We start from the raw sequence: 24304 nt of genomic DNA, 5'->3' as shown, positions 1-24304 counted from the left end.
TTTATAGTGACAATTTCTGTATCATGCAGTGCTGAAATCGGAGTACTTTTAAGTACATTTTCTTTTAGTTGAAGGGCAATTTCAGTTTTTAGGTCTTGCCTAAGCAGCGCTTGCGCTGTCTCTGCAAGACATGCTGCCTTGAGGATACGAGCTTCAAAAGCTCTGCCCATTTTCAAGGACTGCCTCGGTTACATGTGTTGTTCCTCAGAGCTTGTGAGCACAATTCTTTCTTTAAGCTAGAGCATACGAGACCAGTGTTTGTGGTTTACAGAGCTCGGTTGTAAACTGTGCTGTAAATCTTGCGACATTTGCTGTGCATTCAAAGACTAGGTCTGTTTTGACTGCTGCTGCCTCCTCCTCCTCCTCCTCCTCATTTTATAATGCACGGCCTGGTATAACGATCCCTTTGTAATGTCTTTAAGTATATACATATATACACATGCGTACGTGTAGATACATCAATGCCGGCATTTGTCGTTAATGTTGCAGTTAATTACTTTGAAGTAATATTTCAGAAATAGCGCAACGTTTATTGAATGTTTCCATTATAGTGAGAGACTGCAGCTTTAAATCGGAAAGCTCCTCGGATACAGTGCACATGCACCAGCATCTTGGCAGGCAGCAGACATGCTGCATTTGCTGTGAAGGCCTGCATAGAACATGGAGCTTTTGGGGATTTTTCGACTGAGCTTCACGGTTTTATTATAACTCCTGCTGCTTGGGTGGGTATTAGGCATGTCGTACTTGCTGCAATGCAAAGCAGCTACACCATGGCAGCTTGCACCACACAATAATCAAATTATTATTGCATGCTTGATCTTAGTAGATTGTACCCAGCGCCTTTTCATTAACCTTATTTATGCAGTGCAGTATTGCACTGTTTCATCACATGTGGTCCCAAATGCAATGTGTTTTTCGGCCTAAGGGCTGGTATAAACTCTTCTGCCTAGCGTGGCAACGCCCAGGCTGTAGCCTGTTCTAGGCTATGGCATTTACGTTAAAGTGACAGTCTCCAGTTCACACCCAGAAGCACACTACACATCTCACTGACCAGCATTAACGAATCACAGCACTTGCTGTGCAGGTGTATACAAACCATAGGCGCACAGAACCAAAGGTGACAGTACTTCCAGCAGGAGGGCTCCCTGGGACGTAAATTACCATTACAACTGCTGTCCCAGAATAGTTGTGAAAACAGACCAGTTTGCTTATTTACTAGTGTAACTGTTCCTGGTAAATGTTATGGAAAGTTATAAATGTTCATGTTTTTTAAAGGGATGAAAGCTTTAATTTTACAATGCAGAAAGTGCTGCCCTCAGGGCGCCGCTCAAAAAAAAAACTAGGACTACTACCTGTTTAAACATGTACATTCATTATTTGATGCCGGCGTTAAAGCTGTTTCTAAGCACTCCGCTACTGGCAGACAAGACATTTGTGGGTAGGAGATAAAGTTTTTACACAGACTCATGCAAGTTTGTGAAGTCACGAGTAAACATATCCCGCAATTAACAACTAGATTTGACATTCCTTTATGACTAATTAGCAGTGGTATGAAAAAAATTGAACTAATGGTAGAGTAAGATCACAAAAAGACACCATACCAGAGGGTCGCGCATGCACACACTGACATACACACAACTGATAAAAAGAGGCATTTGCAATGCAATAATAGGTCTCGCATTTGAGAGAGATGTACTATTGGCATTGTAAATGACAATGCCTTTGATTCATGTATTTTGAAAACCTGCAAGGGGTGCGTAAACACGCACTTTGTACTTGTAGTACTTGCTTGCGAGAAGCATGACTGGCAGTAAAAGAGGCACAGTTACTGCCAGCCTTGCTTCTCATAAGCAACTACAAGTACAAAGTGCAAGTTTACGCACCGGTTCAAAACACATAAATAAAAGGCATTGTCATTTACAATGCCAATAGCTCAAACTCTCGCAAATGCGAAATCTATTGCATTGCAAATGTTTGTTGGTTTTGTTGCTGTGTGAATGTTGCTCTATATATTGTTGCTGCTCTTTGTGCAACTGTTTTTCAATGGGTTGAGTGGAATTCTTTTTTTTGTAACTCTTACCAATCAGAAGAGAGCTATTAAATGACTGTTGCATTCAAATGACAAACCTGTAATTAAGGTGGTTTGTGAGTTTTGCAATGGGTTGAAGGAACTCTATAAGATAAGGAGGTGAAAGCAGTTAGTAAATCAAGAAGATAAGATCAAAAACATTCTGTGTAAATTAATTATGTATATGGAGACTTTCTTGTTTTAATGTGTGTATAGATGGTAAATTTGAAACAAATATTAAACTATTCATAAAATAAACAAATATGTAAGAAGAGGAAAAAACAGGTCATTTGACAGTATCATGTCAGTCAATGTACAAGGTTTATGTAGCACACAGTCTTTAGACATTGGAAGATACAGCTAGGAGAGCCACCCACAATAACCTTCATCTAACCCTATCTTACTTCCATAAGATGGCATATTCCACTTATCTCCTTCAAAAGCAGACTGGAGTCCTTCAAAATTAAAATTCCGACAGCCATATTCTCTATCCGGAGGCAATTTAATATATTATGCTTGTAAATACACAGATTATACAAAATTACAAAAAGAAAAATTACAAAAAAATTAATAGAACTTCTTGCACTACTTTAAGAACCAAAAACAATTGTCAAAAATCATTATTAGTCCATTATATACATATTATATACAAATTATACATGTCAAATAAACTTAAAAGTAGGCCCCCCTGGAGTGCGGGCTTGGTAAGTGCTTACGATTAATTATTCCATAAAGGGGATCAAGTCTTCAGATGCAAGCCCATACAGATAGTTTGTCTTTTCTAAAGACATGAGCTCTTAAATTAAAATTCGACTCACACTGCCACGTGATACTTCCAAAAATTGCTCGAGACTGAAGGGAAGAGCACCAGCCAGAGGGCGGTGGCCTTAATAAGTGATAGCGACTTTTTATAATGGGTGTGACATATTATGCAAAAGGTCTGAAAAGGGTTGCCAAAATGACGGTCCAGGATAAATAATGGCATTAGCCACATTGGACAAGCCCTGGAGAAAGGGCACCAGCCAAGATGGTAGAGTTATTGATAAACAGGTGCCAGCTGTTTTGGCTGGCATAAAAAGGGATGCTGGTCATGATGGTATAGATTGTGACATGGAATAGAGGTTACTGTTGCCAAGATATCGATTGGGTGACAGTCACAATGGCGGAGTCCTGAATAAGGACACAATGGTAGCTTGGCTGCCTGTAAGCAGCAGGACAGTTTCAGAGCATCTCGCAGTTACTGTTGATCTACAGATTCATCACAACAAGTGCGTGACATGTGAACCCAATCCTGAAAATAGGTCAGCAGTAAAGAGTTCCAAAACTAACCCAAGTGCAGTGTGTACCAGCTCAATAATCCATGGCATGAACAGAAACTGCTGCATATTTCCTGCCAACAAGGACAGGGTTCTTGGCATTTCCTGCCAGAGTCTGTGAAGGAATATGCTTCTGTAAAAGCTTAAATGAAATAAGAGTTGAGGAAAATAAAGGGGTTTCTCCTATTAAACAATTTCACGGCCATATAATCAGCAATCCCTGGTTTTGCCCATGAACTTCCAGGAAGGGCATTCTCTGCCAGCAAGCATCTTTTTTGAGGAACCTCAAAATAGACCAGGAGATTCTGCACAAGTGCCCAGAAATGTCAGTTTAGGACATGTCCCACCCGATGAGCACAATCCCTGAAACCGTAAAACCTTATGTTTTCCACCAGTGATATCGCTTCCGGGGGAATGTGGAGAGGAGGCATTTAACCAGTGAGCCCCACACGAAAAATCCTGGACCAGGACCTTCCCCACTATGGTACACTAGTCTAAGGGAACCCCATACAAGGACATTATGCAAAGGTAAGCAACATCTCCACCTAGTGAACACCAGTTACACAATAAAAATCCCTCCTGCAGAAGGTCAAGCTTCAACACTCTTATGGATTGGACTTTACAACTTACATTACTCATACTGTTCTGTGAAGGAAGCCTTCCACTGCCATCCTCAATTCATAATCATCTATCCCCCATGACTCGCTTTCGCTGCATCTGTAGCTGTAGCAAGTTGGGTCAAGCAAAGGAGAGCCTTATTATGAGGTTGGGCTCAGCAAAAACAGATGCAAAGTTAAGCAATACATCTAAAGAAATGGGAAATACATGCAGCTAGCAAAAATGAAATCTAAAGTTTTCAATGTGAAAAATGGAAAGGATCCTGGCGCAGTCTAGGACAACAAAAAAAATCTAAATTCAATTGTTTTTGTTGGAATTCTGAATGCTCTGACATGCCAGTTCAGACCATTGGTCAACTGCAACTCTGCAGACTCATTTTGAATGATGCTTGCGAATACACATATCTACATTCATTGAAATCTAAATTCTGGAAAATCTCAATTGTGCACATTCATAATTATTTGAGACACTGGATGACTCCTAGAACAAATACTGAAATTGCTGGGTGTGAGTTCAACAGAACGTAAACAACATAGCCAGTGCTAAGGATGGGATTCAGCTTAGAAATGAGAGCCTAAATGTGCTGTCAAAGTCTTAACATGATCAAGTAGGTAAACATGTAGTAGACATCTGTGCATTATAAATAGGTGGCAATCAAAATTAACCTTATTTGTTTGCAATATTGTGGTGTTAATAATGGTCCCCATTCGGTGACAGGAAGGAATCTCCAAAGGCGGCACGCTGTTGCATATGGCCAGTGGATTTCCAGTGTGGTACACTTCAAAAAGCTTTACCCAAGTGAAATGCTTAAAAGGATGTAAGTTTAGCAGTTAAAAATGTATCGAAGGACCATGAGAAAAAGCCACAACCTGTTCTAAAAACCACTCTCTTACCTTGATGGCAACAAAAGGGGGAAATTTTCAAGAACAATTGTTGAAATATCTGGAAAAACGCCAATTCTTTAGTAGATGTCAAGTTGTAGACTAAAAGGTCAATTTAGCACCCAGGTTCTGAGGGCACAGGGCGGTGGGATGTACAAAGACAAACAAGCCTTTGTACATCCCACATAAACCTCCACGTCATTCCATATCGTGACAATCAACTCAGAGGTCACCATGAGTATTTCTGTTGTAGACATGGACCAACGGCTTTCAACTCTGCAAAGGTGATACTTGTTGACCCTATCAATTTCTATTAAAACACTGATTACAAGTCAACATAGGGTGCTCTCAGAGTCCAGAGTGGAATATGTGTTCTTGGAAACCCCATTTAAAAAAAAAAAAAAAAAAAAATATATATATATATATATATATATATATATATATATATATATATTTTAAATCAGTTTTAGAAGCTTACCTATTCCACCCTTCAAGATAAGACAAGTCATCAGTCTAACCAGTGGGCAGGTTCCAAATCTATAAAGCTTAGCAGACTAACAATTCGGCCATTCAAATACAACATAACGCACCAACAACCAGATAATCATTCTGAATGTTAAGTTGATATGCATCATGAATGCCAAGCTAATGTCCATTATGAATTTATAGGCAATCAGGACGCTTGTTATGAATGTGAATTTCTGATTGGTCATTGCCAGCCTGCCAACACAAAGTGATGATTGGACTTCCACTTTGCCAAGCAAAATCCAGATTTTCTTTCTAGAAACTAAATTCACAAATACAAATCTGAATGCTTTCAAAGTTTGCCTCTTTGAATTTTAGTGGGTGGTGAAATGCGATCTCAATGCTAGACTTTCAGGTGGGGGACTCTCCCTAGAACTATGAAATCTACTAAATGTATGATCTTAGTGCTTGATGCCAAACGTTGGAAGCGTTCGCAGTACCAAAAACGTACACCTGGCAAGGCAGAGGATGAGGGATACAAAGCCAGTCTCCCCCAGATCACACTGTGTCCCGAGTGAGGAAAATGAGCTTTGCCACAAGCAGCAAATCCAAGTGAGCAAGAGCACCCCAAACACAAAGGGCACATGTTGGACATAACTTTCAACCAGAGGAGCTGCTCACTCAAGATCGGTCATGAACGACAGAAACATTAATTACCAAGTACCACCCCCATGGACACACAGCACAGTCAGTTTTAACTAGCCGAGATAGCACCTTGTTTGTGGAGGTAGTTCAATAAAAAACCCAACAGGATCCAGCAGCTCGAATGAGAGTGGGGCGAGAAGGACAAAGATTTTTAGATGGAGATCAGTAAAAGGGGAGACTACAGTTTATGGGGCTACTGCAATAAGGCAGCAGAGGGGCACCAGAGTGACCCAAAAATGCTTGAGACTCTTGTAAATGACGGACAATCTAGACACTGTGTGTGTGAGTATGCATGAGATCACAGAGCAGTAAGCAACAAGAAAACTATATTTGTCTACCTGCTCCGGTCTCAGGGGTATTGGAGTGTGCCCCACTCTCCGTTGCGACGACCAAATGTTGACAAGCACACATGAGAACAGCTGCACGCATGTTCACTGTGCAAATACTTAAGAGGTATATATGCAACCTACAGAAATCACAGAGTGATTTGTTAGTGTCTGTATCACCAAACACTGGGGGGGTCTGCCTCTAAATCACCCCACCACCCCCCACCCCCCAGGACCCAGAACCTACATTCATCTGGGATTATAAATAGAAGGTGGATAGGCCTAGACAGGGATAATGGGTACAAGGGGGTGCAGACAATCAACAGTTTTGGCAAATTAACCCTACAAAACCCACACAATCAAACATTAACTGTGAGGTATTCTCCACTCGGAAGGTGAAGATGAAATTAAAAGACTGAATGATTCTCATTCAACTCTCCTTGCTCCTCCCAATAGTGTTTGTGATTTCCCCCGTTCCCCCATGCCACTGAAGTATAGTGCTTTTGAAACCCACGGTAACACATTTGATCACTGTCCTCCACTGTGGAATGCTTGCCATCTTCTGGTGTAAAGCACGGACTTCGCCACTCTCCACCCAGTGTGGCAAACACCCCCTCCCCCCAAACCAGAGTGACCCCTTATTTTTCCTTGTCCCGGCACCCATCACGGCTGGCCTTTAGGAAGTCACTGCGCAGAAGCCGGTAGAACAGCACAATGTTCATCAGTGTCATAATGGCCAAGCCTACGCTGCCCACAGTATAGGTGAGCAGTGGGATGTTGTCGCGGTTTAGGACCAGCCAGCGTGTCATCCAAGCCAGCGTGTTGATGCGGAAGACCACATACGTGCCCAGATTTATAATGCTATTCAGCCGGTATATGGTGCTCTGTTGCAAGTTTGCCATCCGCAGAATCTGCCGCAGGTGCAGGAAGATGGAGTTGATCTCAACCAGCAGCGCCACTAGTGAGAAACCGACATAGCGGTGCAGGAGCAGGGCGATCCCAAAGCAGGTAATCACCTGGGGAGAGGAGACAAAAAATAAGAATTCATATACCACAGAGATAGACAAACTTCAGCAGACAGTAACCATTGGTTAGCCCAATTTGTTGGTGTAAGATGCAACACTCTGGCCTCCTAGATACCAAGGAGTCCTCAGCATATGTGAACTTAGTTACATATCTGTACCAATAGTTTTTCTGCTTAAATCTCTTTTGTATTCCCATGCTGCTCATTATTCTGCCATCTAGGCTCCTTGTTAACATATTTTAATAAAAAATCATTTTAAAGTGCGATCTTAGGTGAAACAAGTTAGTACCCCGCATGACATCAAAAGTAATCTCACAATGCCCCAGTATCTGAACACTAGCTTTATATTCTAATGTGTGACAAGAACCACCAATACCACCCTACATTGGGAGAGGAGAGCAAGGCTAAGTACAGTAAATATTATAATCAATATTGTGCACAGTTTATGCATAAAGCAAGAGCAAGATTTTGCCCACCATACAGAATGAGAAGTTGCAGCATAAAAAAAGTCTCTAAACTTTACAGGTAGGATGTGGAGAGAAAAGCAGTTGCAAGAATATGTGTGAGTGGCAGTAAGGCATAGGGCCAGTTGAACGAACATTAAGAATAGTAATATCCAATAGCGATTTTTTTCCTAATCACTATATGGTAATCTCATTGTATGAAAGTGTTATTTTTAATAAGCAATTCCTAGTGGGGCAAAAATCGACCTACCTCATGAGTACTAATAGGCAAGTTGCAATTTGCGATCCATGGGGAATGATAGCAATCACTTGGATGGTGGCCAGCTGGAGGCAGCAGACCACTATGTCTATGATTGCTTTTAAATAAAGCAGCCTTTTTGTATGCAACCCATTTTTCTTAAATTAAAGTAAAACGAGTTTTAAAAAAAGAAGAAAAAAAAAGAATTACAAGTGTAACTTTTTTTTTTTCAAGGAGTAGGCAGGGGTCCTGTAAAGCCCTGCCGAACTCAAACAATTAATGTTTTTGTCAACATTCACAAAGGGGAAGGGTTCCCTTATTCACTCAGTACGGTTTGTGAACTGGTTACCACCTCTTTTGAGCTGTAGGTAAAATATTAATGTTTTGCAACTGCATTTCGGTGGCAAAACATTGATACATACAACTCAGATTCAGTATTTGGAAAGAAAGCTTTAAGTATGCCCCATCTAAATCGCAAACCCAAATTGCAATTCTGCACTATCAGTTTGGTGTTTGCAACCGCAAACATTCTTTTTCTTAAAGTACAAACAAACCAATTCTGTGAATCGTGCTTTTTGCAACTACAAAATGCTTTATACATCTCGCCCTTATAATACAACAGTGCATTGGAGAGCCCTTAATATACAATAAAGCCCAGTGTCCACACCATACTAAAAGATTATAGCCTTTTTCAGTTTGTGTACCAGCCACAACGCACAATATAAAAGTGCATTGTCAATAGGAACAAGAATAGTTCTGCTACTTTTCTGTGATGGTTGATATTTCTTATTTGGTTTCGAATCCATTATATCTCCCCTTTTACGTTTACTCTTTGTGGATTTATAATCCATCTATGCACAGCTCGTGCTACTTCCAGTGGTGGCTCCTCCGCCATGGCGGAGGAGCGTCGCCTCACTGTTTCACAGCAGTGCTAACTTTAGAAATATAAAAGGATAATAAATTAGTTATTATCATTTTATGGTTTGTATCCATCTGCGTTGCAGGAGGGTGGGTGGGCAGGTCGGGTTTGCTCTAGGAGCAGGGGAGGAGTGGTTTGCCTACTGCTAAGTGCGCAATGACTGTTTGGTCGGCCCTCTCAGGCCACTCAAAACAGTCTTGCGCACTTCCCTGTTCTCCATGTAGCCTGCGTGGAGAACATGCCCACCCCTGCAGCCCCTGGCTGAGCTCCGTGTTACGGCGCTCAGACCAATCACAACGCTACATTTGTCTGCATTGCAGCGTTGGGATTGGCTTAGGGAGGGACCCTGGTTGCCTGCTTCCCTGGCTGCTACTTTTGTTTACTTTTTGTTGCACTTTATCTTCTGGTCAAACTTCCCACTCCTCTCTCAAATCTCGAGATCACTATTTTCTCTTCTGTCTCTCCCCCACTCCTTTTCCCCCCATTCAGGGTGCTCATAACCATCTGTGATCTTTTTCCTTCTGCATCCATGTGAAGCCATTCTACTATTTGCCAAAGCTCTCTAATTGTCTTCACTACGACACCTGTATCCTGCCTTTTCATCATTTCTCCTAATCGGTCTTTCTCTCACGTAAACCCTCCTTCTGTGATTCTTGAGCTTCACCACCGCCATCCCATCATGGTTTATTCATGCTATTGCATTCTTCTTTGGGCTGAAAGGACCTGGGAAACACATGAAGCATCTTCAAATCTTGCACATCCCTCTTCTTTATAAAAATAGAACTGTCTTCTAGCTTTGCTTTTTCACTTCTAAAAGAAATAACAATTGAAACTCATTTTCTAACACTCTTTGTTCTAGTTACACTCCTCCAGCGTTTGCATTTAACCTCCTTTCTCATATTCAATTAGTTACCTGCCTTCTTTGGGCCAATCATTTCCTTAGCCTCCGGGACTTACCTTCTACCATCATCCATTTTAATGTGTCTCTATTTACTGGCATTTTCCCGGAATCTTTTAAAGACGCCAATATCCTTTCTGTCTCAAGAAACCCACTCCGGACCCCCTCAGCTGGGACCTTTCTACCTACCTCCCTTCTTCCCTTGCGTTCACAGCTTCTAGAAAGGGTTGACTACAACAAACTTTCTGTCCACAGTGATTTCCACTCACTTCGCTTCCATCTTCAGTCTGGATTCTCCCAGGGGCATTCAGTCTGGAATCCACTAATTTGTCCCCCAGTCAGTCACTCATTTTCACGTTTGGCCGCCATTCTACTTTTTTCCCCACTTTTACAAGTTCTCTCATACCTCCTGCTGTTTTTGTCCCGGTTACCCACTTCATTCTTCTCTCGAACTTGCTTTCTCTTGGCATCACTAGCTCTGCCTTTCTTGGCTGTTATTGCACGTATGTAGCCCCCTGGTCTGGCACTACCTGAACTGCCCTGCCTCTTCACTTTGGTGACCCCATATCTCTCTGTACTTAACAGCCTGCTGTTCTCAACTTACATCACTTCACCAACTTCTCTGAGGGCAATTTCATTCTGCCTGTTCAAAAACATTGTTTCTACCCAAACTTACAACCACTTCCTCTGTAAGGCAGCCCGCGTGTGGTTGTGCAAGACCTAATGTGCGCACGCATAACCACACAAGTCACCACGAATGTGTGAGCTTAAGTCACAATAGACTTACTGGGTGTTTTTTTTTTTTTTTTTACTGTTCAGTGTTGGCAGATGCTCATTTTAGAGTTGTAAATGTAAAAAATGCAAAAAGTGCACATAGCACATAAAAAAAGAATTAGAAAAAAAAAGGAGTTACTGAAAAACGTGGTGGTGGGGGTGGGGGGGTTACAGTGGAGTGGCTGGAGCAGGGGGGACAGTCCCAGATGAATTAAACCCAAACGAGTGGTTGGAATAGTAGAGGGTGGTAAGAGAAACTGTGGAGCTGAGGAGGGTGTTAAATTAAAAAAGAGGAATGGGCAGGGGTGGTGAAGCACTGGATGTGCTGGGAGATAGGCCAGCAAAGCAAAGAGCGTGGGGGTGGGACAGTTACTTGAGTGAGGAAACAGCCCATAGGGAGAGAGCAATAAGACACATTGAGTCCAATGGAGTGCTGAAAGTTAAAGAAACAAGCACTGGTAAAGGCACCAGGCTACGGTTTAATGTAAGTTAGCACATTATAGTGAGACACATAGGAGTGAGACAGCGGAGAGGGACACTGATGTAAAATAATCTCCCAGGCAGTTCAAATGAAGCAATCTGGATGCATTTTTACGCCTCCATAAACAGCCAATAGCATCAGGTGAGATGAATAATCCACTGGGCCATGCCAAGACGTGATTGACAAAGTCACTAGCCAAGGGTTGAAAGGGGCTGCTCCAAAGTACACTATGTATATTGTAAGCAATAGGGCTGTTTGACGGCTACTAAAAAGTAATTGCCTGAATGTAAGCAGTGGAAGGATACCAGTCATTCTTTTGATGGGAAAGGAGTTATGCTCCAGAGAAGGGAAAACACAAGAAGATGAAAGAAAGCCATCAAATAAGAAGCAAGCAATGAGGGACAAGAAATGCAAACAATGGTGAGCAATGGGCTGACCACAATAGTTCTACGTCAACAGGCAGCTAAAAGCGGTCTGTAGGCAAAATTCAAGAAGAATGGATGTAATGCAGCTCATCATAGTAAGTACCAGTGGCTGATTAATTTGAGCGTCCAAACCCTCGCTGTTTGCACTACCAGAATGTGCCACATAATGGAGACTCTTTTCCTCCCACTAAATTCCCCTCCATACACATACATTCCCGGAGACATCAGTCACTACAGAACTCCCACTGCTCAACTGAGAGATTTCACAAGCTATGGAGTCCATGGTATGCGGCATAACTATTCCACAGAAAAGAATGGTAACCTAAAACCTATATTGCTGCGCATTTTTTAAAGGTATATTTTTGTCTTAAACACATGTGGGCGTCTACAACACAGCAAGTTCCAGTTCCACTCAGAACTGGGATGGAAGGATTACGTAGGTGAACGAGGTTAATGTCCGTGTTTTATTCACATGGCCACAGACAACAGTAAAAAAAACAAAAAAAGGTTTAGATATGCTATTTTTTAATTTCATTATTTTTTTATTTGTCTTGCATAACCCTATGATTTATTTTTTTGACTGATTAGGTTTGTCTAGAGATTATGTCCACATTATATTCATCTAGTTGAAAGAGATAGTGGTACAAATGCAATAATACAAGTACAGAGGTTGCACGGTTAATTTTCTGATTCCATTCACAGTGTTTTGTTTTTTTACAAAAGATTCCTTTTCTGCGTTATCTACTTAAAACACAAAGTTTCCATTTTTGTGTTTCAGAGTTACTGTATCTGTTTTTCTCTCCATTAGACAGATATTGGCATTCGTAGATAGTTACTGTACTAATTTAAGTCACCACCCGCCAACAAATGTTTCACTCTGTGCTAGAAGCTTTTCTAAGGCTTGCAGCTTGCAAATTGTAACTGTTTGGAGCATTTGTGTAGTTCATAATTTGGTGACCACAATATTAGTGGTCCCTTCCTCTTCCCTCGAGGTGCGAGCGTTATAGATGAAGGGTATACTATCAGATTTGTGGGCGGTTTATTTTTCTAGCAAGTGTGACCCATAAGCATTATAAAATAAACGTGTACTGACAGAGCAGCAGGTGTTGCCAGGGTAGTCTCCTGGGTGCTGTTGCTGCAGGCAATTATGGGATTACGGTGATGTCCCCCACCACAACGCCATAAATGCACAACTACAACGTCCACAGCAACAGCGACACAGTGGTAACGCCTGGTGTCATTACCCTTAGCTAGTTTGTATTTACTTTTCTTTAAAAAGCTGTGCACAGTTTTCATAGCAGTACGCTGGGTCCTGCTTCTTCCTACATATATTAAAAAACATGTTAAAAACAATCCTACACGCAATCCAACTTTAGTAAAATGATTATAATGGACTTGCACTTCACTGCTCTCTCTATAGGGGGCGGAAGAGCAGATTGAACCTGTCTTGTTCTCCCTATGGCACCATAGGGAGGTATTCTGGGTCTATGGTGGGGGTTCCCCCCTGGAGGAGGCATTACATGCAAGAATATTGTGCTTTCATCATTGATTTGATAGACCTTTGACACTGAGACAAACAGCACGGCGCAGCATCAATCCACAGCGAAATGTTTTGAGCTCACAGACTTTTGCTTTTACTAAACATGATATTGCTTACTTCTTATAGGGACTTTCAGTCAGCCCTCTTGGTCTATTGGCCTGCTGTTCTTTCGTTCATATTTTTCTTCCACCCAAACCAGATATGGGGCAATTGACATCTCACTTACTGGCTGTTTTCACTGTGAGGGGCAGGATATTGCTTGTCCACAAGAAACTCATCCACACATTAAGTAGTTTCCTTTGATGCCAAGAACCACTATGGAAATATATGTCTTCGGATATCAAAACATTTTTTTTGCTTTTAGCCAATGTTTCTTGTTTTATATCTTAAACAAAACAAAAGCCAATGCTGAGAACTCCTATTTACCAACCGGTAATTTACCAAAAATAGCTGTTTTGAATAAAACAAAAACAACCTGCTTGTAATATAGCACCATGCGAGATTTATTCTCTTTTGTAAAAAAATTTTTCGTTTTTTAGCACACTATTTTCAGTGCATGGAAATACAAACAATTTTTTATATACAATATATACATACATAGGTATAAATCACAAACAACATTTACAAGTTTCATACACACTTGGCCATGCAGTCATACGAAAACCATTCACACAAATAGAAAAGGAAAACAAACAATGAGTCCACCTATCGGTGACGTATTTGATGGAAAAATTCCTTTCGTGATTTTCAATTTCTAGAGTCTGTACAAATCACAGTTCTACCAGAGTCACTCTTGTGACAAATTTAAGGGGCTGTTCTAAGACACTAGTAACAACCCAGATACGGGACAGGGCTGGTCGACGCGTTTCGAACCCCTGCGTCTTGGTGGGGTTCTCCTCAGGACCGGAAGGGTTCTGAAAAATAACAATAACAAAAGCTATCTTAGGATTGCTTACTAAAAAGTCGATTAATCTCAAACAATGGTGGGCGGGTAGATTCCCAAACACTCCGTGTTTGGGAATCTACCCGCCCACCATTGTTTGAGATTAATCGACTTTTCATCCAAAGGTAGGGAGCGGCAGTTGTGAACTGGAGCTCGTCTTTAATCACTTTTTAGTAAGCAATCCTAAGCTAGCTTTTGTTAAATCACGAAAGGAATTTTTCCATCAAATACGTCACCGATACGTGGACTCATTGTTTGTTTTCCTTTTCTATTTGTGTGAATGGTTTTCGTATGACTGCATGGCCAAGTGTGTATGAAACTTGTAAATGTTGTTTGTGATTTATACCCATGTATGTATATATTGTATATAAAAAATTGTTTGTATTTCCATGCACTGAAAATAGTGTGCTAAAAAACGAAACATTTTTTTACAAAAGAGAATAAATCTCGCATGGTGCTATATTACAAGTAGGTTGTTTTTGTTTTATTCAAAACAGCTATTTTTGGTAAATTACCGGTTGGTAAATAGGAGTTCTCAGCATTGGCTTTTGTTTTGTTTAATATATTGGTTGGACTCAGCCTTGCTGAGTTAGGAGTCAAGACCCTTCTTTGATTCTTCGATTCTTGTTTTATATCGGCACGGCCCCTGCAGCTTCCCCAACAATAACGTTTTACAAATTCCATGACAAAATGTTTTTATATAAAATGGAATAGGAACAGTTTTGCCTTTTGGCGCTCTAAAATCTGTTTTCCCCAATTCATGAAAACCTATTTTCTAGACTCCTCTCCAAAGGTCTGGTTTTTAAATCCTATCCAGTGGGTTCACGTGATAGTGCCACAAATTGATTGTATTGTTTTTATGCGTTACCCAAGTGACTTAAGTAGGAAGCAAATAGCGATGAACAGCAGAAAGCTTCAGATATTAAATCCATTAATGAACATGAATTCATATTTCCGCAGTGTGTGCACATCTAAACAACTTCAGGTAGCATGTGCACCTGTAAACATTAATTTATATGTCAGAAAGCACTTATTAGTGTTTCAAACAATATGTTCACAGATTAATATAATTCTATTTTACATACACATAACTAGTTTTTTTTCCAAGTGCCACTCCAAGCTGTTCTGAAAAACACAGCTTTTGTGATGTGACACTCCTCGCAGTGGAGAAGTATCCAGCCTGCAGTGCCCACAACAAAGGTGGGAACTTGTTACACTTGTCTTTCAACAGCCACACTGATGGTGATCAGGATCAGGCCTGGGTGGAGTTCCACATACCGGAACTCCGTGAAGTGACAAAAAACTCTGCTGTGCTACATGAAGTTCGGCATGCAGCAGTGTGCGTTCGGGTCATGCCGTTCGCAATGATTTTGAACCCTGGGTGTTTCTCCCTTACTGTAAAATTATTGGGAATGGCACAATGCCCAGCGCAAGAGGGTGCAGCTTTCTTTCTGCTGCTACCTTTTCTATTCGAGCGGCAGCTTTCTCAACGTGAACAGAAGGTTTCACTTGCCGCGACCACTCGCATTGAGAAATCCGACCTCCCGCATTGAGGAAACTCACCAGGAGGTTGATTTTCCTCACTTGCGCTCGCCAACTAGACCGTGGCGAGTGGGAGCAAGGAAAAATCTCGCAGGGAGGTGAATTTTCCTCACTCACCAAGTTGACAAGCGTGAGCAAGGAAAAACAACAGAGCGGAGTTTTTGGGAACTCTGCGTGCTCCGTGGAAAACACCGCGAATGGAGTGGAGTTCACTGCCCAGGGTTAATCAGGATATAGACAAAAGGCTGGTGGGCACCTAACGGACCGTTCTCACTCTGAACACTGCAGTCCCACCCTTCAGTATCCGCATCTACCAAATTGCAATGCTTACAGAGAACTAATCAGTAGCTCCATTCGATTTTTAAAGGAGCCTTGTCGTCTCTGTCCCTACTTCAGTGCCAAGGTCTCCTTACTCCAGCTTCAGGAATATCAGCAACACAAACCCGCCCCCCTTCCCCCGTTCTCCATCTGGGAAAACAACCTCAGCTCCATCTTGTATGCATGGACAGGTGGGAGGCTTCCAAAATAGAATCCACAGGCCTCCTTTACTCGGATTCACTTACACACAACGCATGTGACACACAGCCCACATATACAAACACACACAACTAACACTTGGAATGTTCGCACTAGGTACCGTTGGTATCTGCAATGCTGTAGAAATAACCTATAATTGGATTAGTAACAAAGAGTGTAATTCTGACTGCACATTGGTGTGATGCTCAGCTTGAGCCAAATAACTCATTGTTTGTGAGTGAAGCAACAGTCAATATAGAATAGTGAAGGAAGATCCTTAAATGAGACCTTTAAGGAAGGAGTCTGTTCCACATCTCGATGTGCATTGTACAGACTCGGTATCAATCATGAGATAGACTATGGACAGAGCGCTGAAACTTTTCAGCCCTCCATCCATCCATCCTTTATCTCCTTGTGTTTGCTTTGTTCGCCCAAAGTTGGCAGGGTATGCCCAGACGTGGGTCCCTTGCCCACTTTGCCACTGGGTTCAAGCTAGCCTGGCTGAGGAGGGCTGTTAGCCCGAAACCGATCCCAGGATGCTTATTTCCGGTTCAGGGAAGGCTTGGCTTGGCAGTTCGGGCTGTACTGTTCTCATGAGGCACAGGGTCTGAACTGGGGTGGCAAAGTGAGCTAAAGAACGATGATGGATTCAACCCAGATCTGTGACTGGGGGAGAGTGTCTGAAAAGTTTCAGCGCTCCGTCCATCATCTTCTTGCGTTTCCCTTGTCTTGGCACACAGCAAGCTCGGGTCTTAATGTTTAAACAATCTGTACACTGGGACTTACAGGTTCAAGTCTGAAAAGAGAGAATGGGAGCAACCCCACACCCAAGAGAAGGGGTACCACAGGTAGGTAAAGCGCAAATCTCTCCTGGGGAAATGATTTCACTGGACTAGGATCAGTGATATTAATTGATGTTAACCATCCATACTAATTCACTCAACCTCATTTATCCACAACAGCTTTAATGTCACCGATCGCAACGAAAGGAGGAATCAACCAGGGCCCCAACAGTCAATTATGTAGACCAGTACTCAAAAACAGATGATATGCAAAAGTAAACAAATTTTAATACAATATCTAGAATTTACACAATTGTTAAAAATACTTTCATGAACAGATTCATATAATGCATTAAAAAAAACACCAATGTGCTGACAATACAGAAGAATAAAAATTAGAGAACAATAAGCAACAGTGTGTAAACATCAAAAAATCGTTACTCCACATAGAATTCATTGTTGTAATATCTCATGGGTGTCCATAAATCATTTCATCTATTCACCACCTAATCAGATCCTTGGATGTAACACCATGTAATACGTCGACGCGTTTCGATGGCTCTTATATTATTGTAAGCCACCTTCTTCAGGACAATGTTTATAGACTGTTCTCTTTCAATTATAGAAGGGAAACCAACGTCTTTTCTTTTGACGATTGTAAAAATAAGAATGTTTACAAGCCTTTTGAGAAGGCTGTCGGGAGGGCGCTGCTACTCCGCTGACAGATCCACCGCTCTGATCATCACATATATAATAAAGAGTGGAAGAAGATTGGGGATGGACACAGGCGAACTGCTTTGCACATGGGCTTAGCGTCACTGCACCCCGACAAAAAAACACTTATTTTTACCAACGTCAAAAGAAAAGACGTTGGTTTCCCTTCTATATCGGCTACACTACATGGGAGGACAGATAACCCACAAGTTACGTATCAATTTTGAAGCGTTTGGAGCCCCAAGGAGCCCCGCTTAATTTTAATATTTCTCCGGTGGAAGATAGACCACCTCGTAGTGATCGTGCCAGCATCAAGAAGGGATTGGAGCCCTAAGGAGCCCCGCTAAAATATTTAAATTGTGGAAATATTACCCGAACCACCCCAGAGATATTGTGAGGATTTACTGGTGTTTTTAATTGAAAGAGAACAGTCTATAAACATTGTCCTGAAGAAGGTGGCTTACAATAATATAAGGGCCATCAAAACACATCAACGTATTACATGGTGTTACGTCCAAGGATCTGATTGGGTGGTGAATAGATGAAATGATTTATGGACACCCATGAGATATTACGACAATGAATTCTATGTGGAGTAACGAATTTTTGATGTTTTTATGATTACACACTGTTGCTTGTTCTCTTATTTTTATTCTTCTGTATTGTCAGCACATTGGTGTTTTTATTCTTTATTTTTTATGCATTACCTGAATCTGCTCATGAAAGTATTTTTAACCATTGTGTAAATTCTATATATTGTATTAAAATGTGTTTACTTTTGCATATCATCTGTTTTTGAGTATTGTTCTACATAATTGACTGTTGGGGCCCTGGTTGACTCCTCCTTTTGTTGCGATCGGTGACATTATAGCTGTTGCGGATAAATGAGGTTGAGTGTATTAGTATGGATGGTTAAAATCAATTAATATCACTGATCCTAGTGCAGTGAAATCATTTTCCAAGGAGAGATTTGCTCTTTATCTACTTAGAGGTTCAAGACATCTAAACTGAATATGGGCACTATTACAATGCTTCTTTAATATGCTTTACATTCTCTTGCTGGCTATCTCAGAGACCCTCCTCTCACTAAATGCCTAGCATCCTGCATGAACAATTGACCTGGGCTTACGACTTCCAAATGATTCCTCTTCTTTTCCTCTTCAGAAAAAGCCTTTCTTTCCCTTCCATCCTCCCCATGCCTTTTATTTCCTAGTATAGCCTTTCCTGGCTGCCCTAATCTCCTATTGCATTTCTGCAAATGGCTCATACCTCATTTCACAGACCACAATCTCTCCTTGTCAAAAACCCTATCGATACAACGCAATCTTCATCAGCCTATCACACCAACCATTAGCATAGACCCATGTAGCCCCCACTAATGATCACACCTAACTCCTAGTAATTTAATCTACAACAAAAAACTGGAGTACATGCATGCAGAGTCAATGAGTGAACTGTAGTAATGAAAGATACACCGGTGATGTGTAGTATATCACTATAGCATATATCTCCAATCCCATCCTCGTCGCCAAATCGGTGTAAAAATGAAAGATACACCGGTGATTTCTTGAAGTTAGGTTCTTTATTTAAACCCCCAGCACTGTAGGAATGAATGTACAGCTAGCAGATAACAGCTTCTTTCATAACAGCTCATTAGAGAATGTTCCCCAATACACACAAACAATTATAGATCTACCAAAGATTCTACACAATACATCACTCTTAAAGTGATATACTACATGAACCCAATAACCAGCAATAACCACTGGATTAACCACTATCCTTGGGTTCCAAAGTGGTGGAGTTCTACTTGCCGTAAAGGACTTCAAAGCCTTGCCGGGGTAGCAAGTGCTATATAAATGCAATTTCAATACAAAACAAGCAGTCAGCTTTGCAAATGCTGGTTGTAAACGTAGGCTCTGGTCTCTAGGCCATGGAGGGCTCTGCGCTCTTGAGCACAATGAACAGGGCTTCATTTCCCTCCTCCACTAGAGCCAAGCATTCCTCACATTCCAGCACACCATCCCGAGAATGTGGAAGAGCCCGGATATCCTGCCTGAAATAGAGAGAGGCAGGAACAGTGGGACCGAGAGGCACGCGGGCGGGGGCTGCTGCAGAGACGCACGCGCCACGCTCACAGAAGCTCTTGCTGAGGCAGCCTCTCAGAGAGGCACGTGCGCGCCAGGCCTCTGGGAGAAGCATCTCTGAAAAAGGCCGTGATTTGCAGAAATCTTTGCAAAACTCGAGCTGGAAGACAGAAGACTCGTTTTACAAAGTTTGCAATACAAGCAGGTGTCGCCAGGGCACAGGTCCTATATAAAGAAGTGTGGGAACTGACAGTATGCAAATGACCTCCTGACGTCACGTGCTGAACTTGTCCCGGTGTCGGAAAATTACACCGGGACTCGTTCAGCTTCTTTCTGTGTGGCCCAGCTTCTTGGCAGGGGGCACGGCGCCCACCCTGTGAAAAGAGTGGGGGGATGCCGTCCACCCGCGTGTACCCTCGACTCGAGCCCTGGTTGTCGCTAACTCCTGTGGTACTCCTGGAATTGAGGAGTATCACATAGGTTAGCCATTGTAAAATCATTTGTGAATCGGGCCTGAAAGCCGGGGCTTCGTGCCGTGCCCCTCACTCGCCGTGCCTCTCATGATGAGGAGAAGACAGGCTTATCTGGGAGGGGACTGGAGGAGGGTGAGGGCGGGGGTAGTCTGGTCAAGTGTTTCAGGGTTTTTACTACTATGGGACACGGAATGAAGCATGAAAAGGGGCGTGCATAGCAGGTGTGAGGAGGGGGATACTTGTCAGGAACGATAACAATGAGAACCTCCTGGGACATCATATCCTCTTGGGAAGTGGGCTTCCATTCATTGCCTCGCGCAGGTGACCTACGCTTAGAACCTGCCCGTCAGGGGCTTGGAGGCCGCTAGGTGAGCTTCGGAGCACCAGGACAGGAGCAGTCCACAAGAACACACCCTGTTATGCACAACGTTAAGTCTGTTCAATGACAGCCCTGGTTTTGTCATTTCTGCAACCTAGTGGCTCAAAGAAGCATGTCGGCACTATAAACACACACCGGAACCATTGACTAAAGTATAAGGAAGTCATGGTGCCCAAAGGAGGAAGCATGCAAATCGAATGAGTTGCCATCATGTATGGATATAAACTGCTCTCAACATTCCTTCTAAAGCAGGATATACAAATTAAGACAAAGGGAACTAGATAGACAGATCCTCAAATGTGGATCTGTTTCCACTGTAGCCAAGTTACTTATTCAGCCAGCGAGAGGCAGCCTGAGAGTTTGAAACTTGTTTGTGACAGGCAGGGTTGGATTGGGATTAACAATAGGCCCGGGAACGCTAAAAAGAAGTGCCCCACATTTGCATATTGCCTTTCCTCAAAACACTGCTTTGGCGAAGTTTTTATTAAAAAAAGAAGGAGGTAATAAACACCTCTGCCCCGTTGGTAAACGGGATGTAATGGATGCCCATCTGCCTCCAGAAAGGCCACTCAGGCACCCACTGGGCCGCTGGCGGGATCCAAACAATGCAGAAACCACCCAAATCGGACCCCCAGACTGCTGAAAAAAGCAGCCCACAGCTGGAACTCGGACACCGGTCCCTCGGGCATCGCCAGAGTGCCCACATTACCAATCCGATGCTGGTGACAGGGTCGAATTGCGACTGGAAATTGGGCCGGGCATTTAAAAAACAAGCATTGGCAAAAACAAATCAGTTGCATCTATGTGAATTCTACAGACTGTCTTTTTTTCTTTTTTACATAGTGCAGAGTAATTGAGCTGCTGTTCAATATAACTTAAAAGAAAGTGACATGACGGACAATAGGTGAAACTATTGGCTTTGCCAATGCTTGTTTTTACTCACTGTGGCATAGAGGTGCTATATTATTTACTTCCTCTACCTCTTAACAAATAACAATCACATCCCACAGGCAAAAAACAAATAGGGTGAAATCCGTCAGTCATTAATAAACATCTTTGAGGGATGTATAATTTTGTTGACAAAGTCACATTTAAAGTGGCACTACCTATAAAATCATTTACATAATTCGAAGATTTTGTTAGGGAATACAGACTTGTTTTAATGACAAGCATTGGCAAAGCCAACAGGTCTCAGCAATGCCTAAGCTATTGGCCTTGTCAATGGGAATGTTTGTTAGCCATGTTGTCGAACAGCACATCTGCTGTTCAACATGGCTGAAAGTCACTGAAAGCCCAGAATCAAAGGATGTTGAGTCGACAGTCTCTTTGCCCGCCCCCCATGTTGAAATTATCGTCCTGCCCTTCCTAACACAAAAAAGTGTTATGATGTGGCCTACGCTGGCTGCATCAGAGCATGTTGTCAGTGACTTTCAGTTGTTGACTGGTGAGACTGCTTCTTGCTGCCCCAGAACCTCAACCTATACTCTACAGATGGGGATAGAGGGGTGGAGGGGAGCCATAACTTATCAGGGTCTCCTTCATGGGGGTGTACCTCTGCCCGTCGCTCCCTCCTAGGACCAGTAGGGAATCCTTCCCATCCTCAGGAATATAAATCCCCAGGCTAGTCCCCCAATCCTCCTCAGATTTCCTGCACACTACTAGAGCTCTCTCATACTCCTGCAACCACTGAAATAGGTCATCCCCTTTCTTGAAGCTAGGCAAAAAGTCTGGGTGGTCATTTTTACACTGGACTCAATATTGCTAACACCACTGGACTCTACCTGCAGTGCTGGTGAGTCCAGGACTCAAACTACACTCATAGGCCAATTTCCTTTAATCAAGAGCAAATTTTTCTCTGGTAAAGGCGCTTTCAGTCTCTGCAACACTCTCCTCAGCTAAGGCTCTTTCAGCCTCTGCCCTTTTCTCTTCCACAGCGAGCTGTAAAATCAGGTCCCTCTTAGGCGGTCTACTTCTGAGATCCTCAGGGGACAGGGTATGGGAGGTGACACTGCTCCTGGCACTATACCCAGTAAGGGGCTCCGCATCTATGGGGTCCTAGATGTCTACAGACGTTCCTGCCCAGTCATTTCCTCCCTCCTCCAACTCCTCAGGGTAACTGCCCTCTAGGGGCACAGATTGGGAACACTCCCACTCAGAGTCCTCACTAATCTGAAGTGTCCACCTCAGGCTCTTCCCTAAAACCACCACCCTCCTAGTTCTCTGTTGATGCTTTCCAGCAGCCCCTTTCAAAACTGCACAAGATTTCATTAAGGGTCCCACTTTATGGTTTTCCCACTAACAGCTATTCCCTTCTCCCTGCAGAAATCCTTTAACTACCTCACACTGTACAAGAACACTTCATCAAGATCAAAAGGTAGATTCCATGTTGGCCAGGTACTAAACACTGGTGCAAGTGCTGAAGCAAGAGCAAACAATAAACATGAATGAAAGGAAAGTATAAAGCACTCTCCATGAGCTATCAGCCTCATAATCCCACAGCAGTCCCACTGGCACAGGGACTCTGAGGGAGCAGGGGTCCTCCAGCAAGCTCCTGGAGAACACTAGGTGTGGGGCAGAGAGGGCAAGCAGCAGGCCAGCACATAAAGAAGGACGTTCAAATGGCGGTTCCTCCTAGAAGAACAGCAGTTGCCTGGCCGTACAGAGTCAGGAAACAGCTGGCAGCAGGGCAACAAACAAAAAATCAATATAAGAGGAGCCTGTTTTAGCAGTGCAGCAGTCCTTCTGACAAAGGTTCAGTCCCAGTTCCAAAGGGGCTCCTAAAACATGGGGTCAGAGCCCCTGTCCTCATCAAAATTGTCTTTGTTCAAAGGGGAACTTAAAAGGAAACCTTAGAAGTGCACACCACTTTCTTTCAACTCCAGCCCTGGCTCCAGACATCAGTAGGGGGCAAATCAGTCCTTTGTGTGAATGCAGGACACAGCCAATACAAATTTAAGTGCACCCTGCCTCCCTGACTCCTAGCCCAGGAAGACTACCGTATGCAGATGTAACCCTGTCACATCCAACCCTACCTGTGTGATGGATGTCTGGAACGTATGCATAAAGTGTAGCTGTCACCCAAGGGAGATTATGTGATTTGGCCATAATCACAAAATTTGGAACGGAGGCCGAGGCTAAGAAGAACTTATGGCATCCTCTTGGGAGAGGATGTGGTGTAAGGACCAGAGCTGCCAACTATGGAGCTGGGAAACCAGGTTAGAGTTTCGGCGTCAACTTAACATCCTTGATTCTGGCAAAATCACTCAATCTCCCTGTGTCTGCAAAAATTGTGTCCTTGTGTAAAGGAACTGGTGCAAATTTAAAGCGCTTCAATACTTTCCAGTGGTGAAGTCGCTAGACATGCTTAATCACAAAGATAAATTGTTATGATAATTGAAGGGTTTTAAAACTTGGAAGGCCAGTAATTTTGGTCATGACTGAAAACACAATAATTCCCATGAACTTAACCCACCGATCTCCTGACACTAATCTTCAAGGCTATACATTTCTTTCGCACCCTTAGGCCCCAGAACCTGCTGCTCACCCTTCGGTCCCTTGCCAGTACTCACCCTCAGATCCTTGAATGCTCTGTCTGCCTACAGTCCCTGAACTTCCTGATCAATCATAGGGATGCTCACTTTCCAGTGACCTACACCTTACCAGAGGATCACGTATCAAAAAGGAGGAGCTAAGAGTACGATTAATGCAAACAAAAAACACCTATTT

The 24304-nt window shown here is 42.7% G+C and overlaps 1 protein-coding gene across 1 annotated transcript in view; it reads right to left on the bottom strand.

The window, feature by feature from the left end:
* Nucleotides 1-2254: 2254 nt before the first annotated feature.
* TLCD2 (TLC domain containing 2) overlaps nucleotides 2255-24304 on the bottom strand; it is a 129808-nt gene continuing 107758 nt past the window's right edge. The window contains exon 4 of the mRNA XM_078680162.1: nucleotides 2255-7395. Within this exon, the coding sequence (XP_078536288.1) occupies nucleotides 7018-7395 (378 nt within the window). The 3' untranslated portion in view covers nucleotides 2255-7017. The remainder of the gene's footprint in view (nucleotides 7396-24304) is intronic.

The sequence above is a fragment of the Lissotriton helveticus genome, chromosome 3_1, assembly GCF_964261635.1.
Source record: "Lissotriton helveticus chromosome 3_1, aLisHel1.1, whole genome shotgun sequence".
Lineage (NCBI taxonomy): Eukaryota > Metazoa > Chordata > Amphibia > Caudata > Salamandridae > Lissotriton > Lissotriton helveticus.
This window is presented reverse-complemented; position numbering and strand designations above follow the sequence as displayed.